Raw genomic sequence first — 14,195 nt, 5'->3', positions numbered from 1 at the left:
TGTCGCAGGGGCCTGGGCAGCTGCAGTGCCTGTGGGTCCGCTCTCTCCCTCTGGATGGTGCTGTCTACTATCAAGCAGTGTTTGATAGATTGTGGCCAGGGCCCAGCACAGCGCAGGAAGTTGTGTCTCCTTAGAATCCCCACAGCATTTTCCTTTCAAATATTCTACCATTTTATCAGGGTCTTGCAATTGTTCAGGAGTGAAGCTCCAAACCATTGGGGGTGAAAAGGTCTCTAGATACCTGCCCATACTCTCCCACATGCCATGCCAGCCCTGACCATTCAGCCTTGGGGAAGATCCCTGGGTGGTACTCTTGAAAAGATTTTTGCTAACCCTGAACAGGAGTGGGAAAGCATTCAGGAGACCTAGCAATAGGAATATACTGGCCTGAACATTCCAATGGTATTCAAAATTCTCAAAAATTGTTGTAACCAACCAAAAGGGAAAAGGGGAGGTAAAAGAGTGGGAGAAGGTATCCCCCCCGTCTTCCCCATAGATTGGGTCCAATTATTAATCAATTCTGAAAGATATTGACCGAGGTACGGGCCTGACCTAAATGCTACATACACATACCAGCTCAGACCCATGACTGTCAATGATATCTTATCATAAGTCATTATCACACAATACAACAACATGAGAACACGAACCCCTCTCCCAGAGGTGATAAACAGCACCACAGGGATTGCATAGAGTAAACACGGGTTTACAAAACAGAGCCATGTGACCAAACAGAACATCATTATGACCAGTGACTGTTTCAGTAACATTATAAATGCTTATAACAACTTTGTTTTAACACACTTGGGTCAGACTTGTCGTTATCACAACCCCTCGGGCCCCACGTTGGGCGCCAAAAAGGACTGACGTGGTTTAGCCCCAGCCGGTAGCTAAGTGCCACGCACCGCTCGCTCACCCCTCCCCCGGCAGGCTGGGGAGGAGAACGGAAAAACAACGGCAAAGCCTCGAGGGTTGGGATAAGGGCAGTTTACTGGGACAGCAAGGGAGAGGGAAACAATCAACAACAGTGCTGATAACAGATAGTAACAAAGGGTGATAACAGAGAACGATTTTACCGATCCGACGACCGACCGGACACTCGACCCGTCCTGGAGCCACGCCGACACGCCCCTGCCCGACTAGCCCCCTTTTATGGTGAGCATGATGTCACATGGTATGGAATAGCCCCCGGCCAGCTTGGCTCACCTGTCCTGGCTCCTTGGGAAATTAACTCTATCCTTGCCAGAACCCGGACAAATGGAATGTGATTACCTTTTTCAATGCTGAAATTTCACATTAGTTTGAAAGTTTAGCTTCTGATAATTCTTTATGCTTAGCTTACCAATTAGTCTATTTAGTTTAATCTTTTTCTATGTTTAACAAACTTAGGGTTCAGGCCACTATCTTGTCATATTTCTGTCTGAAGCTTTGCATACTGTGAAAAATGTTTCACTATTCAAATTTTGAAATGTATTCCAAAACAAACTCAGTTAAAACAAGTATTTGTGAGCAATGCCTACTCAGTTTACTGGAGAACAAGGTTATCTGGTAACAGTGTAATCTGATAATCTGCAGTGTGGGAATCAAATGTAACAGATTGTAAACCAGTTTCATCTCCTGTTTTAATTAAATCTAATGCTGTCATCTTATGCTACCAGTGCAATTTTTATTTTGATATATATGTATAAGTAAATGATTTCTTTGTCATATTTAAAACTGCCCACATAAGGGTTTTTTGGGGGATCAGAATGTATCTGCTACCTGGGTAACTTATCCTCTCTCATATTTTAAACAAAAGGAATGAAAAATTCTGAGGATAAACAGGACATAAATCTAACTATCCAATTCCAATTACGGGGAGGGAAAGTTTAGGAATCACAGAATGGTAGGGGTTGAAAGGGACCTCTGGAGATCATCTAGTCCAAATCCCCTGCTAGAGCAGGATCACCTAGAGCAGATTGCACAGGATTGTGTCCAGGCGAGTTTTGAATATCTCCAGAGGAGACTCCACAACCTCTCTGGGCAACCTGTTCCAGTGCTCGGTCACCCTCAAAGTGAACTTTTTCCTCATATTGAGATGGAACTTTCTGTGTTCCAGTTTGTGCCCATTGCCCCTTGTCCTGTCGCTGGGCACCACTGAAAAGAGTCTGGCCCCATCCTCTTGACATCCACCCTTTAGATATTTATAAGTATTGATCAGGTTCCCTCTCAGTCTGCTCTTCTCCAGGCTAAACAGACCCAGTGCTCTCAGCCTTTCCTCATAAGAGAGATGCTCCAGTCCCCTAATCATCCTCATAGCCCTCTGCTGGACTCTCTCCAGTAGTTCCCTGTCTTTCTTGAACTGGGGAGCCCAGAACTGGACACAGTACTGCAGGTGTGGCCTCACCAGGGCAGAGTAGAGGGGGGGGAGGATAACCTCCCTCTGTTGTCCCAAAAGTGGGATCATTTACCCAGTGTGCAGTACACCAATATACACACAGAGCAGAGGTATTCTATTTCATGTCTGTGCAGAGATGGGTACTAGGCAGTAATTCCACAAAGCTAGCACACTACACCCAGAATCTACCACATATTTATCTTGTTACAGGATTAGAAAAACCTGCCTAAATTTACGCTAATTGGTTATTAATTACTGCATCATCTACTATTGGTCAAGCTTCTTTAAATTAGCAGGCATGCTCCTTGAGGGGGGGGGGGGGGGGGGGGGTAATTTGCATAGTCCTTTGACTGGGTGGGTGGTTGCAAACTTCCCTCAGCTACCTTTACCTTTCCCTTAGCTGCTGCTGATTTTTGTTGACTTCGGGCCTCTCTGGCAATCACCCAGCTCTTGGTGCCTTCTGGGGCAGGATGTTTCTATTTTATCAGTTTTTCAGCTCTCGTTCAAGGGTACTCTTTAACAAAACATGCTTTTTATCAGTCTTTCGGCTCTTCTTCAAAGATATAGTCATTAGCAAAGCAAGGTAGTGCGTTTAACCCTAAATTAAACAGTGTCTAAGCACTAACCCAAACACATTTCTGTCCTGTAAAGTGGAAAATTCTACTTTATAGATATCACCTCGACCTGCTGGCCACACTCTTCTGAATGCACCCCAGGATACCATTGGCCTTCTTGGCCACAAGGGCACATTGCTGGCTCATGGAGAGCTTGTTGTCCACCAGGACTCCTAGGTCCTTCTCTGCAGAGCTGCTTCCCAGCAGGTCAACCCCTAACCTGTACTGGTGCATGAGGTTATTCCTCCCTAGGTGCAGGACCCTACAGTTGCCCTTATTGAATTTCATATGGTTCCGCTCTGCCTAGTTCTCTAGCCTGTCCAGGTCTCACTGAATGGCAGCACAGCCTTAGAATATCTTAGAAGCTTAGAATCATAGAATCATTTTGGTTGGAAAAGACCTTTAAGATCATCAAGTCCAACCATTAACCTAGCACTGCTAGTACAACCACTAAACCATGATCCTGAGAACCACATCTATGCGCCTTTTAAATACCTCCAGGGATGGTGACTCTACCACTTCCCTGGACAGCCTGTTCCAGTGATTGAGAACCCTTTTGGTGAAGAAATTTTTCCTAATATCCAATCTAAACCTTCCCTGGCGCAACTTGAGACCATTTCCTCTTGTCCTTTCACTAGTTACTTGGGATAAGAGACCAACACCCATCTCGCTACAGCCTCCTTTCAGGTAGTTGTAGAGAGTGATAAGGTCTCTCCTGAGCCTCCTTTTCTCCAGGCTAAACAACCCCAGTTCCTTCAGCTGCTCCTCATCAGACTTGTTCTCTAGAGCCTTCACCAGCTTCATTGCTCTTCTTTGGATGTGCTCTAGGAAGTCAGTGTCTTTCTTGTAGTGAGGGGCCCAAAAACTGAACACAGTATTTGAGGTGTGGCCTCACCAGAGCCAAGTACAGGGGCACGATTACTTCCCTGCTCCTGCTGGCCACACTATTTCTGATACAAGCCAGGATGCTGTTGGCCTTCTTGCCCACCTGGGCACACTGCTGGCTCATATTCAGCCAGCTGTCAACCAGCACCCCCAGGTCCTTTTCTGCTGGGCAGCTTTCCAGCCACTCTTCCCCAAGCCTGTAGCGTTGCATGGGGTTGTTGTGACCCAAGTGCAGGACCTGGCACTTAGCCTTCTTGAACCTCATACAGTTGGCCTCGGCCCATCGATCCAGCCTGTCCAGATGCCTCTGCAGAGCCTTCCTACCCTCAAGCAGATCAACACTCCTGCCCAACTTGGTGTCATCTGCAAGCTTACTGAGGGCGCATTCGATCCCCTCGTCCAGATCATTGATAAAGATATTAAGCAGAACTGGCCCCAAGACTGAGCCCTGGGGAACACCACTTGTGAACGACCACCAACTGGATTTAACTCCATTTGCCACAACTCTTTGGGCCCAGCCATCCTGCCAGTATTTTACCCAGACGAGTGTATGCCCATCTAAGCCATGAGCTGCCAGTTTCTCTAGGAGAATGCTGTGGGAGACAGTATTGAAGGCTTTACTAAAGTCCAGGTAGACAACATCCACAGCCTTTCCCTCATCCACTAGGCGGGTTACCTTGTGATAGAAGGAGATCAGATTAGTCAAGCAGGACCTGCCTTTCACGAATCTATGCTGACTGGGCCTGATCACCTGGTTATCCTATACATGCCACGTGATGGCACTCAAGATGATCTGGTCCATAATCTTCCCTGGTACCGAGGTCAGGCTGACAGGTCTGTAGTTCCCCGGATCGTCCTTCTAGCTCTTCTTGTGGATGAGTGTCACATTTGCTAACTTCCAGTCATCTGGGACCTCCCCGATTATCCAGGACTGCTGATAAATGATGGAAAGTGGCTTGGTGAGTACTTCCGCCAGTTCCCTCAGTACCCTTGGGTGGATCCCGTCCAGCCCCATAGACTTGTGTGTATCTAAGTGGTGTAGCAGGTTGCTAACCATTTCCCCTTGGATTATAGGGGCTTCATTCTGCTCCCTGTCCCTGTCTTCCAGCTCAGGGGGCTGGGTACCCGAAGAACAACTGGTCTTACTGCTTGAATCTTAATCCTTGGCTTTATATTTATGAGAATTATATGTTTGAGAGGTAAAGGTTACTCAGTTTCCATAGCACAGTTTGAAGTGACTTTTTAATTTTTTTTTAGTTTTTGTTGAGATTCCATAGGCAGAAAGATATATTTAAAAGTCAGCAGCATATTCGTTATTTAAAGCATGCGTTTTGTAGTCTGTTTCTGTTTACCAGTGATGGGCAATGTTATGAAAAAAAAGAAAAATATTTAATTTTTACATTCAGAATGGCTTCATTTTTCATGGTGGTTGTAGCATCTTTTAATTTGGAAAGGGGGGGAAGCTCTGTATTTCACATTTCTTAGTGCAACAGAGTATAGCTCTACTGATGGGACAATAAGTTTAGTTTGTCATGTTTTCTTTATTTAATTTTATTTTTAATGTTTAGAAACTTGGATTATTTTACTTTTCAGCTCCCTTTTTGAGATATGGATTCAAAATCATGCTCTAACCATAAGGAGATGTGAGGCTGACACTTAGTGTGATTAACCCAAATTTCTCAAATCAGACCTATTCCTTTTGATTTTGCACTTTGCCAATTACAGGAGGTTCATCTCTCTCCACTTTCAGATGTCTTAATTACTAGCATGACATTACTAGGTGAGTAAAATAAGATTTGGTCTTAAATCTGCATCCCTTGGTGTATTGGATGTAAGTGGCAAGGAGGGCAGGCTGCAAGGGTGTGGCCTCTATGGGAAGAGGTCAGGGACTGTCCTGTGGTGGACATAGCTGGCTTGGCAATGGACCCACCACAGGCCAAAGCTGAGCCCATCAGCAAAGTTTGTGGCACCTCTGTGAGAACATATTTAAGAAAGGGCAGAAAACGCTGGACAGAAAGAGGAGGAGGGAACAAAAAGAGTGAGAAACAACAGAGGCAACACCAAAGTCAGAGAAAGGAAGAAGTGCTCCATGGTGCTGGAGCAGATATTCCCTGCAGCCTGCAGAGGATCAATACCAGAGTAGATGGATATTCCTAAAGAAACTGCTGCCCGTGGAGAACTCACAACAGAGCAGAGGAAAAGTGTGAGAAGGAAGAAGCAGCAGAGAGAAACCATTATGTACTGACTGTAACCTCCCACTCCCATCCTCCCTGTGTAGCTTAGGGGAGAATGGTGGAGGAGTCTGGAGTGAAGAAGTTGGGCATGGGAAAGCAGAGGAGGAAAGGTGTTGGTTTAATGTTTGTCTTTTTGTTTCCCACTACCTGACTTAGTAATTACATTTTTATTTTAGTTGGCAATAAATTAATTTTCCTCAAGTTGAGTCTGTTTTGCCTGTGACTGTAATTGATAAGCAATCTGCCTGTTTTTATCTTGGACCACGAGTTTTCTTGTTCCTATTCTTCCTACTTTCTCTCCCTGTTCTGCTGAGGAGGGGGAGTGAGCAAGCAGCTGGGGGGGAGTTTGGCAGTTCGTTAAGGCTAACCCACCACACTTGGTCAGTGTTAATAATGTACTAGGAGTCTTCCACTCTGAAACCGTGACATGTAAAATAGTGTAAATTTCAATTATTTCACCATTAATTTTTATCATCTTTTAAAAGTTCAATACTCATTCAAAATATATGCATAAGTATACAAGAGCCTGAAGCTATCTACATAAGCATATCTTTAAGGTGAATTATAGTTGCTCATTTATTTCAAAACTACTTTTACCTCATCAGTAATCTGAGTTGCTATGTAATGTGTGGGTGATTTTTTTTTTTTTTTTTTTTTTTTTTTACAGATACCAAAGATGATGACTAGAAAGATTAAGCTTTGGGACATTAATGCCCATATAACCTGTCATTTATGCAATGGATACCTGATTGATGCTACCACTGTAACAGAATGCTTACATACTTGTAAGTAGGAATATAATGCTGTGAGTAAGCTAAAATTGGGGTTTTTTTTTACTTGATGTGCTAGATGTTTTAACAGTTTTAGTTGAAGTTTAAAGTTTTACTGTGTATCAGTCAGAATAATGCAAGCTTTGCTATGCGTTTATAATTTTTCAGAAAAAATATATTGTTTTGTGAGACAAAGAGAACAAACTTGAAACCATATATAATAAATGGTAATGTATATGTTTAGGAATGTATTTTTTCTGCTGAAAATTAGAAGAAATGTGGCATACTTTACAGAGATGATATGATGTTTCAGATTTGCCAGAGATATTTTTTTCTACTACATTTGATTTCTAGATGCTGTTCATCAGCTTTAATATATTTGCTTATTTTGATTTTCTTCCCATTCCTTTTTTTAGCTCATTCTTGAGTCCCTTCTCCATGTGCTCCAAATCTCAAGTGCCTTGGTATTGTGTTTGGAGTAAAGCATTTGGAACCCTAGTCTAGGCTTTTCCTTTGTTTTGTCCCAAATTCTGTAATGCTGCCGTTAACTATTAAAATTGGTCTTGCTAGAGAATCACTTTTTCATTGTTCTAAAATTTACTTTCTTTCTTTCTTTCTTTCTTTGCAACCCTGAAACATGCACTGCAAGCAGGTGGGCTCAGTTCACATAGGCCATGCCATTTCTCAGGAATGCATTTTTAGTACAAACCTATGGGGTGTCTTGTGGAATGTCCCTTATTATAAATTTATGTTTTCAGAAAGTTTCGTTGCTTTTGGTTTCATACTAGACTTAATGGTATTAATTCTGAGAGGAGACATAGCCTCATATTATGGGTGGAAGGGTGGGAAGCAGCTTTTTAAAGAACAGCGTAGTGGGTCGACCCTGGCTGGGGGCCAGGTGCCCACCAGAGCCGCTCCATCACTCCCCTCCTTCATTAGACAGGGGAGAAAAGGTACAACGAAAAAAAGCCTTATGGGTCGAGATAAGGACAGGGAGAGGTCATTCTCTAATTATCATCACGAGCAAAACAGACTGAACTTAGAGAGGGAATTCGTCTTATTTATTACTAAGCAAAACAGAGTAGAGGAATGAGAAATAAAACCAAATCTTAAAACACCTCCCCCCACCCCTCCCATCTTCCCGGGCTCAACTTCACTCCCGGCTTCAACCTCCGCCCCCCCTCAGCGGCACAGGGGGACGGGGAGCGGGGGTTACGGTCAGTTCCTCACGCGGTGTTTCTGCTGCTTTCTTCATCCTCAGGGGGAGGACTCCTCTCATCGTTCCCCCGCTCCAGCGTGGAGTCCCTCTCACGGGAGACAGTCCTTCACGGCCTTCTCCAACGTGAGTCTCCTCCACGGGGTGCAGACCTTCAGGAGCAAACTGCTCCAGCGTGGGTCCCCCATGGGGTCACAAGTCCTGCCAGCAAACCTGCTCTGGCGTGGGCTCCTCTCTCCATGGGTCCACAGGTCCTGCCAGGAGCTTGCTCCAGCGCGGGCTTCCCACGGGGTCACAGCCTCCTTCAGGTGCCTCCACCTGCTCCGGCGTGGGGTCCTCCACGGGCTGCAGGTGGAATCGCTAGACCCCCTCATCCTCCCTCCATGGGCTGCAGGGGGACAGCCTGCTTCACCATGATCTTCACCACAGGCTGCAGGGGGATCTCTGCTCCAGCACCTGGAGCACCCCCTCCCCCTCCTTCTTCACTGACCTTGGTGTCTGCAGAGTTTCTTACATCGTCTCACTCCTCTCTCTGGCTGCAAAAGCGCTCTCTAACTGGTTTTTTTCCTCTTTCTTAAATATGTTATCACAGAGGTGCTGATTGGCTTGGCCTTGGCCAGCGGCGGGTCCGTCTTGGAGCCGGCTGGCATTGGCTCTATCAGACACAAGGGAAGCTTCTAGCAGCTTCTCACAGAAGCCACCCCTGTAGCCCCCCCGCTACCAAAACCTTGCCATGCAAAACCAACACAAACAGCTATAGGGAAAGTGAGTTTTTCTTCATTTGTACATTTTTAGTTTGTCTGTGACAAACTGAGCTGACCTGTGCTGAGTTTAGTTTAGGAGGGGTTAGTATCTCCTTATTCAAAACTGGAGGATCTACTGATGGCGAGTGAGAAGTTAGTGGTTTTAGAAGATGGGTTTGGTTCTTTTGTTTACTTGGTTCAAACCGGTTATGGCCTCACCCTTGCAACTGGATCTGCTAGTATATACCACTGGAGCAGACTGTAATGCAAGATCTGGGCTTAGTGGGCAAAACTACTAGGACTGGTGCAATAATAACCTCTACCAGCAACAGTAATTTCATCTTAAATACGTAAATACAATATATAAGCAAAGCAAATGTAATGACTTTTTTGGCTTTAACTGGTGTTTATGGAAACATACCATCATGTCTGAGAGGTAGATGGCACTACAGCTGCAGTTCTCTTGCCTTATATCATAAGGGCTGTTGTAAGGCTGCCTAAAATTAAAGGAATCACTGTTTAAGGAAAAGATGTTTAACCTTTTTTAATAATAAAACAAATGTATATAATTTAGGTAACTTGAACTTTTTTAATTTCTGAAGTTTGAGCTGGAGTTCATTTCGAACTTCAGGTCGGGAAAACACTTAATACTGTAATATATCATTATTAGTGAAAAAACAGTAGTACTGGTTAAAATGAGGGAACTGTTTTTCTTTTAATCAAATATATGGTTGTAGTATTGGTCCCAGTATGGACCCTTGAGGGACACCACTCGTTACTGGTTTCCACTTGGACGTTATTCTGTTGACTGTAACTCTTTGGATGCAGCCATCCAGCTAGTTCCTTATCCATCTGACAGTCCATCCATCAAACACATATCTCTCCAGTTTAGAGGCAAGAATGTTGTGGGGTACTGTATCAAAGGTCTTACAGAAGTCCAGGTAGATGACGTCCATAGCTCTTCCCTTGTCCACTGATGTAGTCACTCCATCGTAGAAGGCCACTAGATTAGTCAGGCATGATTTGTCCTTGCTGAAGCCATGTTGGCTGTCTCTAACCACCTCCCTGCCTTCCATATGGTTCAACATGTCTTCCAGGAGGATCTGTTCCATGATCTTACTGGACACGGAGATGAGGCTGACTGGTTGGTAGTTCCCAGGGTCCTCGTTTTTACCCTTTTTAAAAATGGGTGTGATATTTCCCTTTTTCCAGTCACTGGGGACTTCTCCTGACTGCCATGATTTTTCAGATATGATGGATAGTTGCTTGGCAACTTCATCAGCCAATTCCCTCAGGACCCTGAGGTGCGTCTCATTAGATCCCATTGACTAGTATCATAGAATCATAGAATATCCTGAGTTGGAAGGGATCCATAAGGATCATCGAGTCCAACTCCTGGCTCCACACAGGACCAGCCGAATCAGAGCATATGACTGAGAGCCTTGTCCAGATGCTTCTTGAACTCAGTCAAGCTCGGTGCTGTGACCACTTCCCTGGGGAGCCTGTTCCAGTGCCCGACCACCCTCTCGGTGAAGAACCTTTTCCTGATATCCAATCTAAACCTCCCCCGTCGCAGCTTCATGCCGTTCCCTCGGGTTCTATCACTGGTCACCAGAGGGAGGAGATCAGCGCCTGCCCCTTTGCTCCCCCTCGTGAGGAAGCTGTAGGCCGCGATGAGGTCTCCCCTCAGTCTCCTCTTCTCTAGGCTGAACAAACCAAGGGACTTCAGCCTCTCCTCATACGTCTTCCCCTGTAGACCCTTCACCATCTTTGTTGCCCTCCTTTGGACACTCTCCAATAGTTTTATGTCCTTCTTGTACTGTGGCGCCCAAAACTGCACGCAGTACTCGAGGTGAGGCTGCACCAGCGCAGTGTAGAGTGGGACAATCCCTTCCCTAGACCGGCTAGCAATGCCGTGCTTGATGCACCCCAGGATACGGTTGGCCTTCCTGGCAGCCTGGGCACACTGTTGACTCATGTTCAACTTGCTGTTGACCAAGACCCCCAAGTCTTGACCCCCAAGTAGTGTATGTTCAGGTTCCTCAGGTGGTATTGAACCTGATCTTCTCCTATGACAGGAGGGACTTCTTTCCCCCAGTCCATGCCTTGAGGTTCAGGGGCTTGAGAGATGTGGGAAGAGAGATTACCATTGAAAACTGAGGCAAAAAAAATTGTTGAGTACCTCAGTCTTCTCCATGTTGGTTGTCACCAGTTCCCATGTCTTATTTAGGGTGTGTACATTTTCTTTAATCTTCCTGTTCTGGCCAATGTACTTGTAGAAGCCTTTATTATTATTATTTGCATCCCTTGCCAAATTCAGCTCCAACTGCACCTTAGCTTTCCTGGTGCCATGCCTACACATCCAGTCAGTGTCCCTATATTCTTCCCAGGATACATGTCCCTGGTTCCACTGCCTATGCATTTCCTTCTTACACGTTAGTTTTACTAGGAGGTCCTTACTGAGCCATGCCAGTCTTCTGCCTTCCTTGCCTGATTTCTTACACATGGGAATTGAGAACATTTGCACTCTAAGAAAAATGTCCTTCAAGAGCTGCCACCTCTGTTAGGCTCCTTTGTCCCTGAGGGCATCTTCCCAAAAGGTCACATCCACTAGTTCCTTAAACAACTGAATGTTTGCTCTCCTAAAATTGAGGGTCCTGACTCTAATCTTCACCTAGCCCATATCCCTCAAGACTGTGAATTCCACCAGGGCATGATCACTGCAGCCCAGGCTGCCACCAATCTTGACCTCTCTAATTAGTTCATCTGTGTTGGTGAGCAAGAGGTCCAGTAACTTTTCCTCTGGTCAGGCTGTCTAGCCCCTGAATTAAGAAATTATCCTTGGCACACACCAAGAGTCTCTTGGACTGCTTACATCTTGATGTGCTGCTTTTCCAGCAGATGTCAGGGTAATTGAAGTCCCCCAGCAGCATCAGGGCCAATAAGCATGAAGGTTCCTGTAGTTGAAGTACGAATGCTTCGTCCACAGGCTCCCCTTGGTTGGGCAGCCTGTGGTAAACACCAAACCATGAGGTTTCCTTTGTTGGCTTTGCCCCTAATTTGCCCCATAAGTTCTCAACCTGTTCATCGCTGTTTTTCAAAGACAGCTCTGTGCATAGTCCATTCTTTTACATAGAAGTCAAGCCCCCTATCCCTCCTTCCTTGCCTGTCCTGAACAGTTTATAGCCATCAATTGCAGCACTCCAGTCATACAATTCATCCTACCACTTTTCAGTGACAGCAATTAGATCATAGCTTTCTAGCTGCACAGTGGCTTCCAGCTCATCCTCTTTGTTACCCATGCTGCATGCATTGGTATAGAGGCACTTCAGACGGGCTACCTACATTGTCACCTTTTAGAGGAACATGCCCTAATTCCTTTCAGGCATTTCACAGGTGTTTCCCTCTTGATTCCTAATACCTCAGCAGCCCCTGGCTCTTGTCTGGTGCTCAAAACTCCATCCCCTTCCCCTGCTAAGTCTAGTTTAAAGCCCTCCTTATAAGTCTGGACAGCTTGTTAGTGAAGACCCTCTTGCCTCACAGAATCACAGAATGGTACAAGTTGGAAGGGACCTCTGGAGATCATCTAGTCCAAATCCCCTGCTAGGGCAGGATCACCTAAAGCATGTTGCACAGGATCGTGTCCAGGCGGGTTTTGAATATCTCCAGAGAAGGAGACTCCACAACCTCTCTGGGCAACCTCTTCCAGTGCTCGGTCACCCTCAAAGTGAAGAAGTTTTTTTTCTCATGTTGAGATGGAACTTCCTGTGTTCCAGTTTGTGCCCATTGCCCCTTGTCCTGTCGCTGGGCACCCCACTGAAAAGAGTCTGGCCCCTTCCTCTTGACATCCACCCTTTAGATATTTATAAGCATTGATCAGGTTCCCTCTCAGTCTGCTCTTCTCCAGGCTAAACAGACCCAGCTCTCTCAGCCTTTCCTCATAAGAGAGATGCTCCAGTCCCCTAATCATCCTTGTAGCCCTCTGCTGGACTCTCTCCAGTAGTTCCCTGTCTTACTTGAACTGGGGAGCCCAGAACTGGACACAATATTCCAGATGTGGCCTCACCAGGGCAGAGCAGAGGGGGAGGATAACCTCCCTTGACCTGCTGGCCACACTCTTCTGAATGCACCCCAGGATACCATTGGCCCTCCTGGCCACAAGGGCACATTGCTGGCTCATGGAGAGCTTGTTGTCCACCAGGACTCCCAGGTCCTTCTCTGCAGAGCTGCTTCCCAGCAGGTCAACCCCTAACCTGTACTGGTGCCTGGGGTTATTCCTCCCTAGGTGCAGGACCCTACAGTTGCCCTTATTGAATTTCATATGGTTCCTCTCTGCCCAACTCTCTAGCCTGTCCAGATCTTGCTGAATGGCAGTACAGCCTTCTGGTGTGTCGGCCACTCCTCCCAGCTTAGTATCGTCAGCAAACTTGCTGAGGGTACACTTTGTCCCCTTGTCCAGGTCATTGATGAATATGTTGAATAAGACCAGACCAAGCACTGACCCTTGGGGCATACCACTAGATACAGGCCTCCAACTAGCCTCTGTGCTGCTTATCACAACCCTCTGGGCTCTGCCATTCCGCCAGTTCTCAACCCACCTCACTGTCCACTCACCTAGCCCACACTTCCTAAGCTTGCCTATGAGGATGTTATGAGAGACAGTGTCAAAAGCCTTGCTGAAGTCAAGGTAGGCAACATCCACTGCTTTCCCTTCATCCACACAGCTGGTCCTGCAATCATAGAAGGCTATGAGATTGGTCAGGCATGATTTCCCCTTGGTGAATCCATGTTGACCACTCCCGATAAACAACTTCTCCTCCACGTGCCTACTGATGACCCCCAGAATGAGCTGTTCCATCACCTTTCCAGGGATGGAGGTGAGGCTGACTGGCCTGTCGTTTCCTGGGTCCTCCTTTTTGAAGATCAGAGCGACACTGGCTTTCCTCCAGTCCTCAGGCACCTCTCCTGTTCTCCATGACTTTTCAAAGATGATTGAGAGTGGCTTAGCAATAACATCTGCCAGCTCCCTGAGCACATGTGGGTGCATCCCATCAGGGCCCATAGATTTGTGGATATTGAGATTGCCTAGATGTTCTCTAACCCAATTCTCCCTGACCAAGGGAAGGTCTTCCTTTCTCCGGACTTTCTCTCCTACCTCCAGGGACTAGGATTCCTGAGGGTTGGCCTTAGCAGTGAAGACCAAAGCAAAGGTGGCATTCAGTAACTCTGCCTTCTCTGTATCTTCCATCACCAGGGCATCCATCTCATTCAGCAGCAGGCCCACATTTTCCCTAGTCTTCCTTTTATTGCTGATGTATTTGAAAAAGCCCTTCTTGTTGTCCTTGACATCCCTTGC

General features: G+C 46.1%; 1 protein-coding gene across 11 annotated transcripts in view; it reads left to right on the top strand.

Moving 5' to 3' along the window:
- LOC142599199 (polycomb group RING finger protein 3-like) overlaps nt 1–14,195 on the top strand; it is a 115,609-nt gene that overhangs the window by 59,956 nt on the left and 41,458 nt on the right. For all 11 annotated transcript variants that reach the window (XR_012832831.1, XM_075739115.1, XM_075739113.1 and 8 more), the window contains one exon: nt 6,778–6,895. Coding sequence is in view for 10 of the 11 variants with exons in the window: in XM_075739115.1 (XP_075595230.1) it covers nt 6,787–6,895 (109 nt within the window). In the remaining variant the exon portion in view is untranslated. The remainder of the gene's footprint in view (nt 1–6,777; nt 6,896–14,195) is intronic.

This window comes from Balearica regulorum, chromosome W, assembly GCF_011004875.1.
Source record: "Balearica regulorum gibbericeps isolate bBalReg1 chromosome W, bBalReg1.pri, whole genome shotgun sequence".
Lineage (NCBI taxonomy): Eukaryota > Metazoa > Chordata > Aves > Gruiformes > Gruidae > Balearica > Balearica regulorum.
This window is presented reverse-complemented; position numbering and strand designations above follow the sequence as displayed.